Below are 15733 nucleotides of genomic sequence, written 5' to 3' on the forward strand. Positions count from 1 at the left end.
GACTACGAATGCCGTGAATGTAATTACCCCGATCTACATGCTGTCAAATAAACGAATCAAACGCCGCGGCGCAATTTTAGGGGCTTTGCCTCTAGCGCTGATGTCCGAGGTTCCATTCCCGTAAGGGAGTGAAGTGAGTGGGTGGTTACCTACCAGGTAACGCTTATGGTTGGCCAGCAAGTGAGGTAACATCAGCCATGGTGCCTTCAGTTGTGAGAAGCAGATCATAGAATGGTTGAAAATAGTTTACTGTCAAATAATGCAAAGAGCACGCGACACATGTTTCCCCCTTATTCTTGGCTCATCAGGCGTACACACTCACTGCACTCGCTTACGGTAATCCAACCTCAGACGTCAGCGATAGAGGGGCTTCGCAGCGGTGAAGTATTGCTTTTAAATTTTAATTAAGAAGAAAAGAAAACTTTTTTAAATTAAGTCTTAAAAAGAGGTGTAAAGATATTGACAATAACCTATGCAAACCCATCAAGACATGCAATCGCTTAAATCAAGGCGCGAGTCGAAAAACACCATCCCATAATATTAGTTAACAATTAATACATTTCTATATGTATTGTAAGCATACAATACAACTGATAATATGTTGCGCTTATTTATCTGGTGTACCGACATTTTTGCGTGTTTAACGGCTGAAATCCAACGTGGTTTGTGTCCTTCAGAATGAAAACAGTTTGCATTTACCTTTTTAATAAAAGGCGAGCTTTTAAGCCTGAGAAATCACCCCGTAAATGCACACGTTTAATTGCACGTGTTAATATGTATGCTTACACAGTATTAAAAGACACTCAAGAATTAACGTCATTTACCTTCGTTCCCACGTTTCACTCATGCTGTAAATCTCTTCCTTGTTTTCAGTTCACGTGATTATGTAGGAGGCGTGATGATGCAATACGTGACTCCGCCTCCTCCATTAGAGTATATGGACAAAAAACAGGTTCCAGTTATGACCATTATGCGTAGAATTTCGAAATGAAACCTGCCTAACTTTTGTAAGTAAGCTGTAAGGAATGAGCCTGCCAAATTTCAGCCTTCTACCTACACGGGAAGTTGGAGAATTAGTGATGAGTGAGTCAGTCAGTCAGTCAGTCAGTGAGTGAGGGCTTTGCCTCAATAAAAAGAACCACCCTGCCTTGTCTTGGCGACTTGAAGACAGGGATGAGTAGCAGAGAAGAGAAGAAAAAACAAGGAGGGCTTATAATTGCAGTACAGAAACATTTCTTTAAAACCTAAAGCCTTTGTTTGAACCTGGGACTTGTCTGTGCATTCATGCTTGGGTTAGGGCAAATTCACGTTTGGGTTTTGGGGCTCAGTAGCACCCCCTGTTGATCACATTAGACTGTCCTAATTTGTATTCTTCCTTGGGAGAAACTGAAGTCTTCCCTTCTGCTAACTGGAAGGAGTTAGTTCCCATTTGATCAAATAATGTAAGGATATATGGAAAGCCCATGTTTTATTTTAAACTGTAGGCATCACACAACAACAAGTAAACAAAGTACACTCCTAGGCATCCCCAAACGTGAAGCCTCCTATTCTTCTTTAAGGGCTCCTTCAGCCCCAAGTTTACAGAAATGGCATAGGGTACACTTACTTTCAGTTTTGACCCCTTGTTGGACCCTTAACTTCACTAGCTCAAAGGCAACTCATACAGCTCTCTTTCTCACATTCCTTTTTTGACTAGATGCAAACCCTGACTGGCCAAGCCATGTTACCACAATGAGCACAATATGGCCGCAAGAAGTCATTGTACTTTGTTTCTTTGAAACTTGGACAATTAAGCAGTGTGTTCAGCTCTGTCCTGACACGGTTGCTTCATCGAGTTATTCCCTTCTGACAGCTGAAAGTTTACAAAAAGTAACTCACCAGATAGGCAGAACTGAAAGCTGATCTGATTGGCATCTATAACCACTGAGATCGGCCCGATGGTTGCCAGGGCATCTGCCAAAGCCTGCTCATTGCCAATTGGGAGGTACTTGTAATCTGCCACTGTGGCGACAACCTTGCTGCTGTTAAAACGACAGGACCCCACCTGTGAGGATAAAAATGAGCTGAGGTTAGTGGTAGGAAGAGAGAAAGTTAGGATTTTAACATCATTCAGTAAGATCCTACTTAGGCACTGACAGGGTGTTTAATAAAATAGAAGGATGCTACAGAGCCGCTTTCATCCAAGGTGATATTTTATGGCTGAAGAACACATTAGACTGAGAAAGAATTATGTTTTAGAATAAGAATTATGTTTCTGGACTTCTCTAGCACCTTCAACAATAACCAGCCTCTGCTCCTTATGGACAAGCTGACAGAGATGGGAGTAGATTCATACCTGGTGGCATGGATCGTGGACTATCTTAAAGACAGACCTCAGTATGTGCGTCTCAGGAACTGCAGGTCTGACATTGTGGTCAGCAGCACAGGAGCACCGCAGGGGACTGTACTTTCTCCGGTCCTGTTCAGCCTGTATACATCGGACTTACAATACAACTCGGAGTCCTGCCACTTGCAAAAGTTCGCTGATGACACTGCTATCGTGGGCTGCATCAGGAGTGGGCAGGAGGAGGAGTATAGGAACCTCATCAAGGACTTTGTTAAATGGTGCGACTCAAACCACCTACACCTGAACACCAGCAAAACCAAGGAGCTGGTGGTGGATTTTAGGAGGCCCAGGCCCCTCATGGACCCTGTGATCATCAGAGGTGACTGTGTGCAGAGGGTGCAGACCTATAAATACCTGGGATTGCACCTGGTTGATAAATTGGACTGGACTGCCAATACTGATGCTCTGTGTAACAAAGGACAGAGCCGACTATACTTCTTTAGAAGGCTGGCGTCCTTCAACATCTGCAATAAGATGCTGCAGATGTTCTATCAGATGGTTGGGGTGAGCGCCCTCTTCTACGCGGTGGTGTGCTGGGGAGGCAGCATAAAGAAGAAGGATGCCTCACGCCTGAACAAACTGGTGAGGAAGGCAGGCTCTATTGTTGGCTAAACAGTATCATCTCCAGACCGAGGAGCAGCTTTAGCGACAGACTGCTATCACTGTCCTGCTCCACTGACAGAATGAGGAGATTGTTCCTCCCCCAAACTATGCGACTCTTCAATTCCACACGGGGGGGGGGGGGGTAAACGTTAACATTATATAAAGTTATTGTCTGTTTTTACCTGCATTGTTATTACTCTTTAGTAATGTTTTTATCAGTATGCTGCTGCAGAAGTATGTGAATTTCCCCTTGGGATTAATAAAGTATCTATCTATCTATCTATCTATCTATCTATCTATCTATCTATCTATCTATCTATCTATCTATCTATCTATCTATCTATCTAAATCAGCCATATTTTTTACTTCAGGATCATTTATTTTAAAGTAAGGTGCATCTTGTTTGTCTGTTTCAGGTTACTTTTACTTCACAAATATTTGAAATTATAGTACTAGAAAATTCCTTCCATGACAATAATGTCCATGGGTTGAAATTCTTGAAAGTTAAAAGTGCAATCCATGACAATAGACAAAATCAAGTTTAGACTTAAATCCTTGTAGTCATGTCACGTTTTGACTCGTCACTTTTTCATGTAAAGCTTTCCATGACACCATAACACTTCCTGTATATGGTATCTCTTTAAAGACTCTTTATATATTTCAGCTCGCTCCAAGATTGATCTCTCCAAGCACCTATTTTTATTTTATAGATGTAACTGTGACTAAGACGATGTCAAATGATTTCTTCTAAAGTTGTAAACCTCCTCCATTAATTATGGATCTTCTAGTAGGTGGAAGGTTGTTGCACTGGAGGTGGCAGAGTTAAAGATGGTAAGATTTGCGTTGAGTGTGACAAGGATGGACAGGATTAGAAATGAGGACATTAGAGGGTCAGCTCAAGTTGGAAGATTGGGAGACAACGTCAGAGAGGCAAGATTGTGTTGGTTTGGACATGTACAGAGGAGAGATGCTGAGTATATTGGGAGAAGGATGTTAAGGATAGAGCTGTCAAGCAAGAGGAGAAGAAGAAGGCCTAAGAGAAGGTTTATGAATGTGGTGAGAGAGGACATGCAGGTGATGGGTGTAATAGAGCAAGATGTAAAGGACAGGAAGATATGGAAGAAGATGATCCGTTGTGGCATCCCCTAACGGGAGCAGCCAAAAGAAGAAGAAGATGATCCTGGCAATGAAGTCTAACAAAATCTTGTATTAAAATGCAGGGAAGCTGATTAGCCATGTGTTGCTCTGTCACTGTTATGACCCTAGCAGATCACATAAAAATCTGTGTTGAGTTCTGGGCTGAGGGACTGAAGGCTTTGCATTGATGAAGTTGAAACTGACTGTCCAGCTAGTCAATTAACATCAGAAGATAGAGGGCCACTTGACAGCTTAATAGCAGGTTGGGTTATTTTACCAACATTCACTGTTCTCTGCTTTTATGGACATGTTATCTATAGTGCATGCATAAATATCCTGCTTGCTCTGGTACTCGATTTAGATGCCTGGTGCTACAGAGAGAAAGAGAGAATCCCTGAACTGCGGTAATAATTGAACTGACAATGTGGCAAGAGTAAAGAATTTGGAGCATTCTGTCATTATCTATGGAATAAAGGGGTCTACAAATGGAAAAAGGAAAAAGGCCATGACAATATAGCCTACAAACCTTTATTTTCCAGTCACAAAGTAGTCTAGCAACTTACTTCACCGAATTCTTAAACAGAGCTGAACCTTTATTAACAATCTCGTATAAAGGTGTGACTAGCTGTGAACAAAAGTATGACTGGGTGACACAGGGCGAGTTTAAAGTCACAATGAAAACCTCCAGGCAAAAAAAGAGAGCCACACTGACCGCCAGAAATGTCCACTAGATGCAAGGGTGGAAGCAGAGTGGCTAGAAGGGGGCGATAAATGTGACATGTTTTCTGCCTGCCCCCAGAAGTGTCTTGAGGGAGGGGCATCGACACAAATGTAAGAGAGAAAGATGGAGGTAACCTGAGTGGAAGGAGGCAATTTCTCCAAGAAATGCTAGACAGATGGCCCAGCAGTGAGCTACTGGACTTGAAACCACAACTTTTCTCTTTTATTCTCCATCATTGACTGACTATGGGACCCTGAACAATTCTTTTGCCCTGTCAATTCTCAAACATCAGCTGCTATAAAAATAAAGAATATTGAGTGCAAAACACCCCAAATATTGGTAGCTTTCCAATTTAGCTGCATATATACTATTGAATCCAACTAGTGATGATTATCCAAAAATTGATGTTGCTGTTTTATTTCGCTTCCCAATTATCTTTTCCTTCATCATGTTCCGGAACTATCTGCACACTGCTTTATTTAAGTCCTCACATCTCAGAAATTTCACAGGCTCGGCCCTTCTAAACATCATTTATGCTTACAGAAGTGGATTGTGCCAAGTTTTTGATCTTGAAGCCAGCAGCGTCACTGCATGTGGAGATACCCTCACAAATCTAACCAATGAGGGACCTTTATTTATAACAAAGACCACAGTTTGGAATATAATTGTGTCTGAAAAAATATATATACTGTAAGATCAGGTTTGATGAGAATGAACCCTTCAACTCATCTTTGTCATTTTCTGTACATCTGGAATTTCCAGATTAAATTGTTTCCCACGTGCCACTACGTAATTGTAGAACGTCACTACAGTTTTCTGTGAGAAGACATCTGACTTGCCGCTTCAGTACTTACCGCCATTGTGTAGGGATAGGTGGCTTCAGCCTGAATTCCGCCATTATCGATCACGTACTGGAAAGCCAAAGAGGGCCTACCGCCTGAGCAGCCCTGGTTCCCCAGATATGCTGAACAGTCGAGCAGATTCTGCTTGCTCAGTGGTATCAGCTTGCCTGTTTTCTTGAAGGTTTGCCCCTCTATTGCTCCAGTAGCGCTGAATGTCCAACAGCAGCCACACGATCCCTGCAGAAAAATGAGAAGAGCGCTCAGCTGGGTTTGTCTTGGGTAATGTTTTTATATATTTTAGTAATTTATTAAAGTTAATCTGCATACAAGCGGCTGAAATGAGTTTCCTCCGCAGGGTGTCTGGGCTTTCCCTTAAAGATAGGGTGAGAAGCTCAGTCATCCGGGAGGGGCTCAGAGTAGAGCCGCTGCTCCTCCGCATCGAGAGGAGTCAGATGAGGTGGCTCGGGCATCTGATCAGGATGCCTCCTGGACGCCTCCCTGGTGAGGTGTTCCGGGCACGTCTAACTGGGAGGAGGCCCCGGGGAAGACCCAGGACACGTTGGAGGGACTATGTCTCTCGACTGGCCTGGGAACGCCTTGGGATTCTCCCGGAAGAGCTAGAAGAAGTGGCCGGGGAGAGGGAAGTCTGGGCATCTCTGCTCAAGCTGCTGCCCCCGCGACCCGACCTCGGATAAGCGGGAGACAATGGATGGATGGATGGATAATCTGACTTCTAGGAATTCATCTAATACCATTGTGATGATTGGAGAACAGCATTCATTTAATTTCCATTGGCATGTCTCATCACTAGCTAATGCTTAGTCAATCACGTGTTAAAAGTCACATTGCTATCTACGCCTGACGCTTAAGCTCAGTTGAATCTGACTCGCTAAAACTTTATGATGCACTTTACAGGTGGATTCATTTACTGACAGTGGAACCACAAAAGGATTATTGGCATTTTCAGCTATGTGCTGCTTTTTGTCCATTTCTACATCCATCCATCTTCCTAACCTGTCAGCCCAAGGTTTAGGGTTGTGTGGCATTTGCACTTCAGGAATGATTTTTATTAACGTCTTCTTTTTCCTCAATTACCAAAATTTCCATCACTGTTACTATAAAAAAGTTTAATAACACCACCAAATACATAATTCTACAGGGTTTCTTATAACAATCTAAACAAGTGATACAAGGACTGCATCTTTGTCCTCTCCTTAGAGTCCCTTGTTAGTTATCTGAAGGCTTTTTTATCCATCCATCTATTATCCAACACGCTATATCCTAACTACAGGGTCACAGGAGTCTGCTGGAGCCAATCATAACCAACACAGGGTGCAAAGCAGGAAACAAACCCCGGGCAGGGCACACACACACACACACACACACTAGGGACAATTTAGAATCGCCAATGCACCTAGCCTGCATGTCTTTGGACTGTTTTAGGAAACCCACCCAGTCATGGGGAGAACATGCAAACTCCATGCATGGAGGACCCGGGAAGCGAACCCGGGTCTCCTAACTGTGAGGCAGCAGCGCTGCCCACAGGCTTTTTTTTACCTCATTTCAGTAATTCCATTCAAAAAGTGAAACTTGTATATTAGATTCATTCATTACACACAGACTGATGTATTTCAAATGTTTATTTCTTTTAATGTTGATGATTATAACTGACAACTAATGAAAGTCCCAAATTCAGTATCTCGGAAAATTAGAATATCAATTAAGACCAATGCAAAAAAAGGATTTTTAGAAATGTTGGCCAACTGAAAGGTATGAACATGAAAAGTATGAGCATGTACAGCACTCAATATTTAGTTGGGGCTCCTTTGGCCTGGATTACTGCAGCAATGCGGCGTGGCATGGAGTCGATCAGTCTGTGGCACTGCTCAGGTGTTATGAGAGCCCATGTTGCTCTGATAGTGGCCTTCAGCTCTTCTGAATTGTCGGGTCTGGCGTATTGCATCTTCCTCTTCACAATACCTCATAGATTTTCTATGGGGTTAAGGTCAGGCGAGTTTGCTGGCCAATCAAGAACAGGGATACCATGGTCCTTAAACCAGGTACTGGTAGCTTTGGCACTGTGTGCAGGTGCCAGGTCCTGTTGGAAAATGAAATCTGCATCTCCATAAACTTCGTCAGCAGCAGGAAGCATGAAGCTTCCTGGTAGACGGTTGCGTTGACCTTGGACCTCAGAAAACACAATGAACCAACACCAGCAGATGACATGGCACCCCAAACCATCACTGACTGTGGAAACTTTACACTGGACCTCACACAACGTGGATTCTGTGCCTCTCCTCTCTTCCTCCAGACTCTGGGACCTTGATTTCCAAAGGAAATGCAAAATTGACTTTCATCAGAGAACATAACTTTGGACCACTCAGCGGCAGTCCAGTGCTTTTTGTCTTTAGCCCAGGCGAGACGCTTCTGACGCTGTCTCTTGTTCAAGAGTGGCTTGACACAAGGAATGCGACAGCTGAAACCCATGTCTTGCATACGTCTGTGCGTGGTGGTTCTTGAAGCACAGACTCCAGCTGCAGTCCACTCTTTGTGAATCTCCCCCACATTTTTGAATGGGTTTTGTTTCACAATCCTCTCCAGGGTGCGGTTATCCCTATTGCTTGTCCACTTTTTTCTACCACATCTTGTCCTTCCCTTCGCCTCTCTATTAATGTGCTTGGACACAGAGCTCTGTGAACAGCCAGCCTCTTTAGCAATGACCTTTTGTGTCTTGCCCTCCTTGTGCAAGGTGTCAATGGTCGTCTTTTGGACAACTGTCAAGTCAGCAGTCTTCCCCATGATTGTGTAGCCTACAGAACTAGACTGAGAGACCATTTAAAGGCTTTTGAGTTAATTAGCTGATTAGAGTGTGGCACCAGGTGTCTTCAATATTGAACCTTTTCACAATATTCTAATTTTCCAAGATACTGAATTTGGGACTTTCGTTAGTTGTCAGTTATAATCATCAACATTAAAAGAAATAAACATTTGAAATACATCAGTCTGTGTGTAATGAATGAATCTAATATACAAGTTTCACTTTTTGAATGGAATTACTGAAATAAATCAACTTTGTCATGATATTCTAATTTTATGACCAGCACCTGTATAAAACAGTTCCATGACTGACTGACAGACAACGCACAGACCAAACCGCTGGACCTAAAGGGCTGAAATGTTGACAGTGCATTCCTATAATGACATGGATAAGCGCTAAGAAAGGGGTTTTTTTTAAATTCCATCCCTAAGGGGGTGAATTTGGAGGCGTCAACTATATCCGTTCTCTTGCCACTGAGAAGAGGGGCGAACGACACGGCGCGCATGCGTGGAATGAGGAAGGGGATGGTTCCGTTTCTGCCTGACTGTAAAGTGAGCGACAGCCGTGCATCATTTGCGCGAGCGACCTGATGTTATGCAGTTCGGTCTATAAATGATAACCCTGTAAAACGACTTAGGTTCACAGCAAATCTTTCGAGTGGTCATTTTCATGCTTATGTTTCACAAAAAAAATATCCTCTTCTGAAAGTTTCTACTTCAAATATGCCAAAGGTTATTATTACCAGAAAAATAACAACACAAGGATTAAAAAAAGACCTGCATCTCCGCTGCGTTCATTAATGACATGTTGCTGAAGTCCTTCGACGGAGAAGAAATGGTCTACAAGTCGATAGACACTATCTGTAATGCAGATGAAGCCGTTAACTATCCGGTAGAGTTTTTAAATTCCCTTAAACCACCGAGTCTTCCATATCATAGGCTTACTGTGCGGAAGAGCACACCCGTAATGCTCCGTCGGAATTTAAAACCACTGAAACTATGTAATGGCACTAGACTGCAAGTCAAAGCCCTGCCTAAAAATGTAATCGAAGCTATTATTTTGTCCGGGTGTACTCAAGGAGAAAAAGTGTTCGTGCCACGCATTCCTCTAATATCCAATGACCTCCCCTTTGACTTTAAGAGATTGCAATTTCCCCTCAAAGTATGCTTCACCATGACGATAAATAAGTCTTAGGGTCAAACTTTGAAATACGCTGGCGTAGATTTAAGGGAAGATTGTTTCTCCCACGGTCAGTTTTACGTATAGCTTGCTCACGCGTAAGTTCGTCCACGAGCCTGGTAATATTAGTGCCGCCCAATAAACAAACAAAAAATATTGTTTATAAAGAAATCCTCTAAAAAACAATTAAATATTTACACTCCCACGGCGTCAGAAGTTCCACGCGAACAAAGTCACGGGCAATAACTATAACTTCATATATTTATACAGTGGGGCAAAAAAGTATATTAAAACAGAGTCCCGCGCGGACGAAGTCGCGGGTAAAAGTATGTTTATAATCATTCTCATTAAAATACACTGTCAAAATATATTAATGAGCAAACTGAGACACATTGGCCTTTAGGAAATATCAAACAGCGTGTGCGCTGTCATTTAGGACAGACTGCATTGTTAACGTCACGCACTCTTCATTGACGCGATGTCACGAAAAAAAAGAAACAGCACAGTCCGTGCAAACTCATATCCTCCTTGGTTTTTGACCTTATGATTAATTGTCAATATCAAATCAATAAAGTCATTTTAAGAAGATGACAAGTCTGCTATAGTCAGTTCAATTAACGCTCCTTTTAAAAAGGTTGCTTATACAGAATTTAAAACAGAATCTCAATTATGCGGGACTCGCGAGTAGTAACGAATAATATGTGACACTGAGAAATTATAATTCCTAATAACGGGAACAAGTAAAAACTACGATTTCCTAAAACGGACACTGTAAATGTATAGGCATTTCAATAAATAATTTAGGAGACTTGTGTGTGCATTTCAATATCGATTTAAGAACTACGTAGGCTTCCTGTTGTACTATAAACGCTACCTCAAGTAGCACTTAACAGTAAATAGTCTAACAGGACAATGACTGACTGTACGAAGATGCTGAGCCGCTACAATAAAGGTTCACACTGTCATTCTGCATGTTTAGAAGGCGCTGATTGGCTGAAACTGTTTATAGCGAATTGTCTCAAATTGGTAGTGCCGTATAGCGATCAGAAACGAAAAGACACATTTAGGCATGCTGGACAGTAGTTTGTTTATCTACAATAAATTTCAGTATGACAACAGGGTCTCCAAACCCACAAATATGAAGCTTATTACGTTTTACAGTGAAACTCTTTACATACACAATATAATTAGGGACGTGCGACTACGGCAGCCCAACCTTCCCTCGATAGCTCGATTCGCTCGCTATCCGTCCAAGTTAGAATTTTTTGTTAAATGGAGGAATTGAAAAAGAAAACTTTTCCCAAGAAGAGGATCCACGACGCGAACCCCTGGTGTTGTTACTGAGAGACAGTTGCAATACCATTGAGCCACCTAATCGGGATAATTAACGAGCTCCGCACAACTGAACTACTACTACTGTTCTTACTGCGGCGGATGTAAAAATATGTTGTTTGACATATACACGTTAAATTGGTTTAATTGACACGACAGTATCATGTTCGTATTACGGAACGTTTCCGTATTGTATTCTCCTAATGAAGACGAAAAAATTATATTTTTAGATGTATAGGCTACTATATGACGAATGACTTTGAAGAAAATAAAGCGTTGCATAAAAAGGTTGCACGATTTACCTAATCATATAGACAAAGGAAATCACAGCAATCCACAACAACAACAGAAACAATAATGAATTCTCAGTAACTACCTGAATTGTCGTTTCAGGCCGTCACTTAACTATATCAACTGAAGTGTGTAATGTCAATACGAATTATAAAACTTTAACTAGAGAGTTAAGTGTCAGATAGACTCTCAAAAATATAGAGGTCAATGCCTTCGAGTGTGTTGAGGCTTCACAAAGCCTCCTTTTAACTGCTCATGTCTGCTCAGTGCTGTGATCGCCTTGACGATTCAGTAACCAGAGTGCATGTCTGCTTAGTGCTTCAAATCGATTCTATTCAATAAGGGCGCGCACAAAAAGGCGACCTTCAAAAGGGCGACCTCAATTGGGCGCGGAGAATAAAAGCGCACATAAATAAAAGTGATCTTCAAAGGGGCGACCTCAATTGAGCGCCGAATAAAGGCGCGCGTAAATAAAGGCGACCTTCAAAAGGACGACGTCCTTGACGTCAATTGGGCGCAGCGAATAAAGGCAAACGCAACAAAATTATTACAGAAAATTTATTACATAATTTATTACATAAAGGCAATGACTGAATGTATAAAAAGGTGAAAGCAAGTTACACTTGAAGCTGTAGATTATGTGCAATGCCACGTAGATATTCGAGATGCGGTCTATTAGCATAATCAAGGTGTGACACCCCGTGTAGTGGGAATCAAATCACCAGTCTACACTCTGGATGTCTAGTAAATGGGACCGAGCGTGACCAGGATGATAATGGATGACAGGGAGACACGGGCACAAAAAGGGTTGGGTTTTTAAAAATAAAGTGAAGTTTTATTTACAGGTGCACTTAACAAAAATAATGTCCTGCGGAATTTATATATTAAAACACAGTTCAATACCGCAAAAGACACACAAAAACAGTAAATAAATTATGTTCAAAAATAGTGACTATATACAAAAATAAACAGTGCACCAAAACCCATAACCCAAATAAATACCTCCACCAAAAAGTATTCCAGAGATATTTTTACAAAAACAAATATTTACAAAAACAATGCACAAGCCGTCATGTCTGGTAAATCCGACCTGTCCTACCGAGTACCTTTCTCTTAGAGGGTATTGATCAAATGATTACATCTTGCCTGAAGAAGGGGCCTGAGTTGCCTCGAAAGCTTGCATATTGTAATCTTTCTAGTTAGCCAATAAAAGGTGTCATTTTGCTTGGCTTTTCTCTAGGGTCTAATCAAAAAAGCTCCATGCTCTGGGGCAATGCGTTCCTTTTATAATCGGTGCCCTTGTACCGACCAATTAAACTGTCCATTGTCATCCCTCTACAACCGTGCGATGACGAGAACTCATCGGCGAGAAGTGGCGTCTCTTGCCCTGCAAAAATGCTATATTAAATCGAGCAGCCGGCGCGCGCGCGCATAGCTGTGCCGGCTTTTGAGACGCAACTGCGCTTCTGCCTTAAGTTACAGTAAGCACTTTTAACTTTTTACGTCCTTCCCCTGAGCTACTGCCCAGACAACTTCACACATGGGATCCCTTTACTAAACCGCGGTAAACTAATATTATGACGCTTCATCCTTTCTTTTACACTTTTAGAGTTATGGGGTCGCAGGAAGCACCCGCAAGAGTGGAAAACCGTTAATGCCATCCCGGCCGGTTAATGGCAAGGCTGTCTCTCCATACTGCACGAGACCTGCCGCGACACTCTCTAAAAGGCGCTAATAAGGTCAGTGAAGATGTCCATCTGCATTCTATACAAAAGGAAAAGGCAAGTTTCCTTTCTTTATACTTTGATTTTTTCCCCAAACAAATGCCCCTCAACACTGCAGAGGACACTTGACAAATTTTAATTACTTATAGGTAATGCCAGTAAGGCACATTACCACACAAGGACAATTAATTTAATTCGCTCCGAAGGTCATCCTTTTGAAGCGCTCCTTTATTTGCGCGCGCCTTTATTCGGCGCTCAATTGAGGTCGCCCTTTTGAAGATCGCCTTTATGTGTGCGCCCTTATTGACGGATACGCTTCAAATCATTATTCATCGAGCTCCCGGCATCTGCAGAGTTCAAAAACCCGAAGGAACTGCGCGGAGAAATCAAATCATTATTCATCGAGCTCCCGGCATCTGCAGAGTTCAAAAACTCGACGGAACTGCGCGGAAAAATTAATGTTTGTGGATGATCAATACATTTTAAATGATTTTGCCCGATTATACTTAGTGGCAAAAAATAAAACTATAAATTATACATCATACAAAAGCCGACTTGCTAATGCTGCAAAGAAGAGCTTTAGTAATACGGGTGACGATACCTCTCTCATTATAATACTTTCATAAATATCCATTCGTCGCCTCGTGCAACGTTTTCATGCAACACTGAATGAATGTCATATAGTATACATCTAAATATAATTGTTTTCGTCTTCATTACATACATACATACATACATACATACATACATACATACATACATACATACACTCTGCTGAAAACAGTAGTGGTGCAGCGGTAGCATTGCTGTCCCATAATAAGGCTTGCGTGGGTTCGGGTCTTAAGTCCATCGAGTGTGAATTGTTACCCAAAAGAGTCTGTTTTTCTTTTTTTTTTCATTTAACAGCAAATTCCACCGTGGACCGAGAGCGAGCAAGGCGACTTACCGAAGTGGGTTGGATTGCCATAGGCGGCCAAGTTGCACACACCTCTATATATCAAACGTGTATGTATATATAATATATCAATGGGCATCTTCTTTTATGTTTATAACAAAGCAAATTATTTGAGTGACGATTTCAACTGTTATTGTAGTTGTTGATGGCGGATTTAGCGGTTTAAATTTTTAAATATTAAATTAATAAGGTGGAATATGTTCTTACTTTGAGTGTTGGGGAGGGGGAGGGCTACACGGTAAATGTGTTAGTAACTGGGATTGCGCCTCTGTAACTGGAAGATTACTTAGGAATGATACAGACTGGACAACTATATATTTTAGGAAATGTTTTATTATTGCGCTGTGCTGTGACTAAGACAACTTTTTACTGATCGCCTGTCCGGACCTTGAAGATGTGTTCACGAGGGAGGAATGCTGCTGTTAAAAGCAAATGCTTTTTCGGCAGTAGGTCCAGATGTGTTTATCCCGCTGCTTTTTGTTGCCTCAGCACTCAAGAGGATCTTTAATGTCGACCTTGATACGTGCACTGCTCACCTCGGAGTGTCCCGTGTGTGTCGGTGTGCCGGTGACTGATCTGCGCCGTGTCTCTCAGCCTCTCTGATGTGCTCCGGATTGACACCTTTGAATGTTTGGTGCAGCAGAGCAAATTCAACCTGATCTACCACAGTGGGTTTGTTATCACCTTATTCAATGGAGGGGTTCATGGACGTCAAATGGCAATGAATAGAAGATGGATTAATGTAAATACGTGAGCTGCCTTACGCAATTAGTCATCGCATTTTGATGGCGATTCTAAGTGGAGATCATTTCTGAACAGATCTCTTATGCGATCCTTCCACAGTATCTCTCAAAATTATTTAGTTCAAATTGGTTATAAAGATTTCACTCCTGATCGTTTTTTTATTGTTATTAATTTTGATGAATCTTTTCTGCGTAGCGAACTCGTTAATTTTGTGCTCCACAAAATATTGTAAAGTATTAATAAATGAAATATCTTAATACTTGATCGAATAATAACATCTGTGATTTAAGGATTTCACCCTTTTCTTTCTCAAATGTGCTTACCTATATCATGGCAAAGTACAGGGATAAACCTTTATTTTCCGTCTACTCCGTTTTAATTAAGTCAGAGCAAAGAAAATATTTAAGGCTATTAAATGTGATCTCAAGAAAAGATGAGGGTTAATTATAATATTAATAAGAGGAGGGATTATAATGATACAGTGCAAAAGTGAATATTCATTGAAAGAGCCGGGAATCCAAGAGTGAGGCGTCTTATTTCGTTTAACTCTTGTTAACGTATAGTGCATTCTGCCTGTCGGCGTTAGTTACATATATACATTATATATATATTAGACATCAGACACTAGAAGCCGATGACGAACTCATCTCTTCGTTGTCAGTCTGTAGCAGCGACAAAGTAAAAGCAATGAGTTGTAACAGACGTCATTGAAGTGGATCATGAGTTTGTGTAACGTTAATGAAAATGACCAGGAGGTGTCACTAGAGGGGTGAGTGTCAAATGCTTCGAAGCTTCAACACGATTTTCGACACAAATGATTCAAATGTTTCGATCCTTTGTGAAGCTTCACTCCGCCCACCACTAGTTAAAAACATTTACAGCGAATACGTATCCAGCCGAACTAGGAGTTGCGAATAAGTAGCCAACTTTAACCTCGTTCGTAATCCTGCATTCATATTTTAAGTAAACCGTCTGCCTATTGTGCAGCGCGCATAGTGACG

General features: G+C 41.6%; 1 protein-coding gene across 1 annotated transcript; it reads right to left on the reverse strand.

Moving 5' to 3' along the window:
* Window positions 1-1789: 1789 nt before the first annotated feature.
* Window positions 1790-6678, reverse strand: LOC114641915 (cathepsin S-like). Its single transcript, XM_028790966.1, has 3 exons — window positions 6619-6678; window positions 5702-5926; window positions 1790-2044 (listed from the first exon to the last, which is right to left on the reverse strand). The coding sequence occupies exons 1-3, from the start codon at window positions 6676-6678 to the stop codon at window positions 1790-1792; spliced, it is 540 nt and encodes a 179-aa protein (XP_028646799.1).
* Between the last annotated feature and the right edge of the window lie 9055 nt (window positions 6679-15733).

Source organism: Erpetoichthys calabaricus, chromosome 1, assembly GCF_900747795.2.
Source record: "Erpetoichthys calabaricus chromosome 1, fErpCal1.3, whole genome shotgun sequence".
Classification (NCBI taxonomy): domain Eukaryota; kingdom Metazoa; phylum Chordata; class Cladistia; order Polypteriformes; family Polypteridae; genus Erpetoichthys; species Erpetoichthys calabaricus.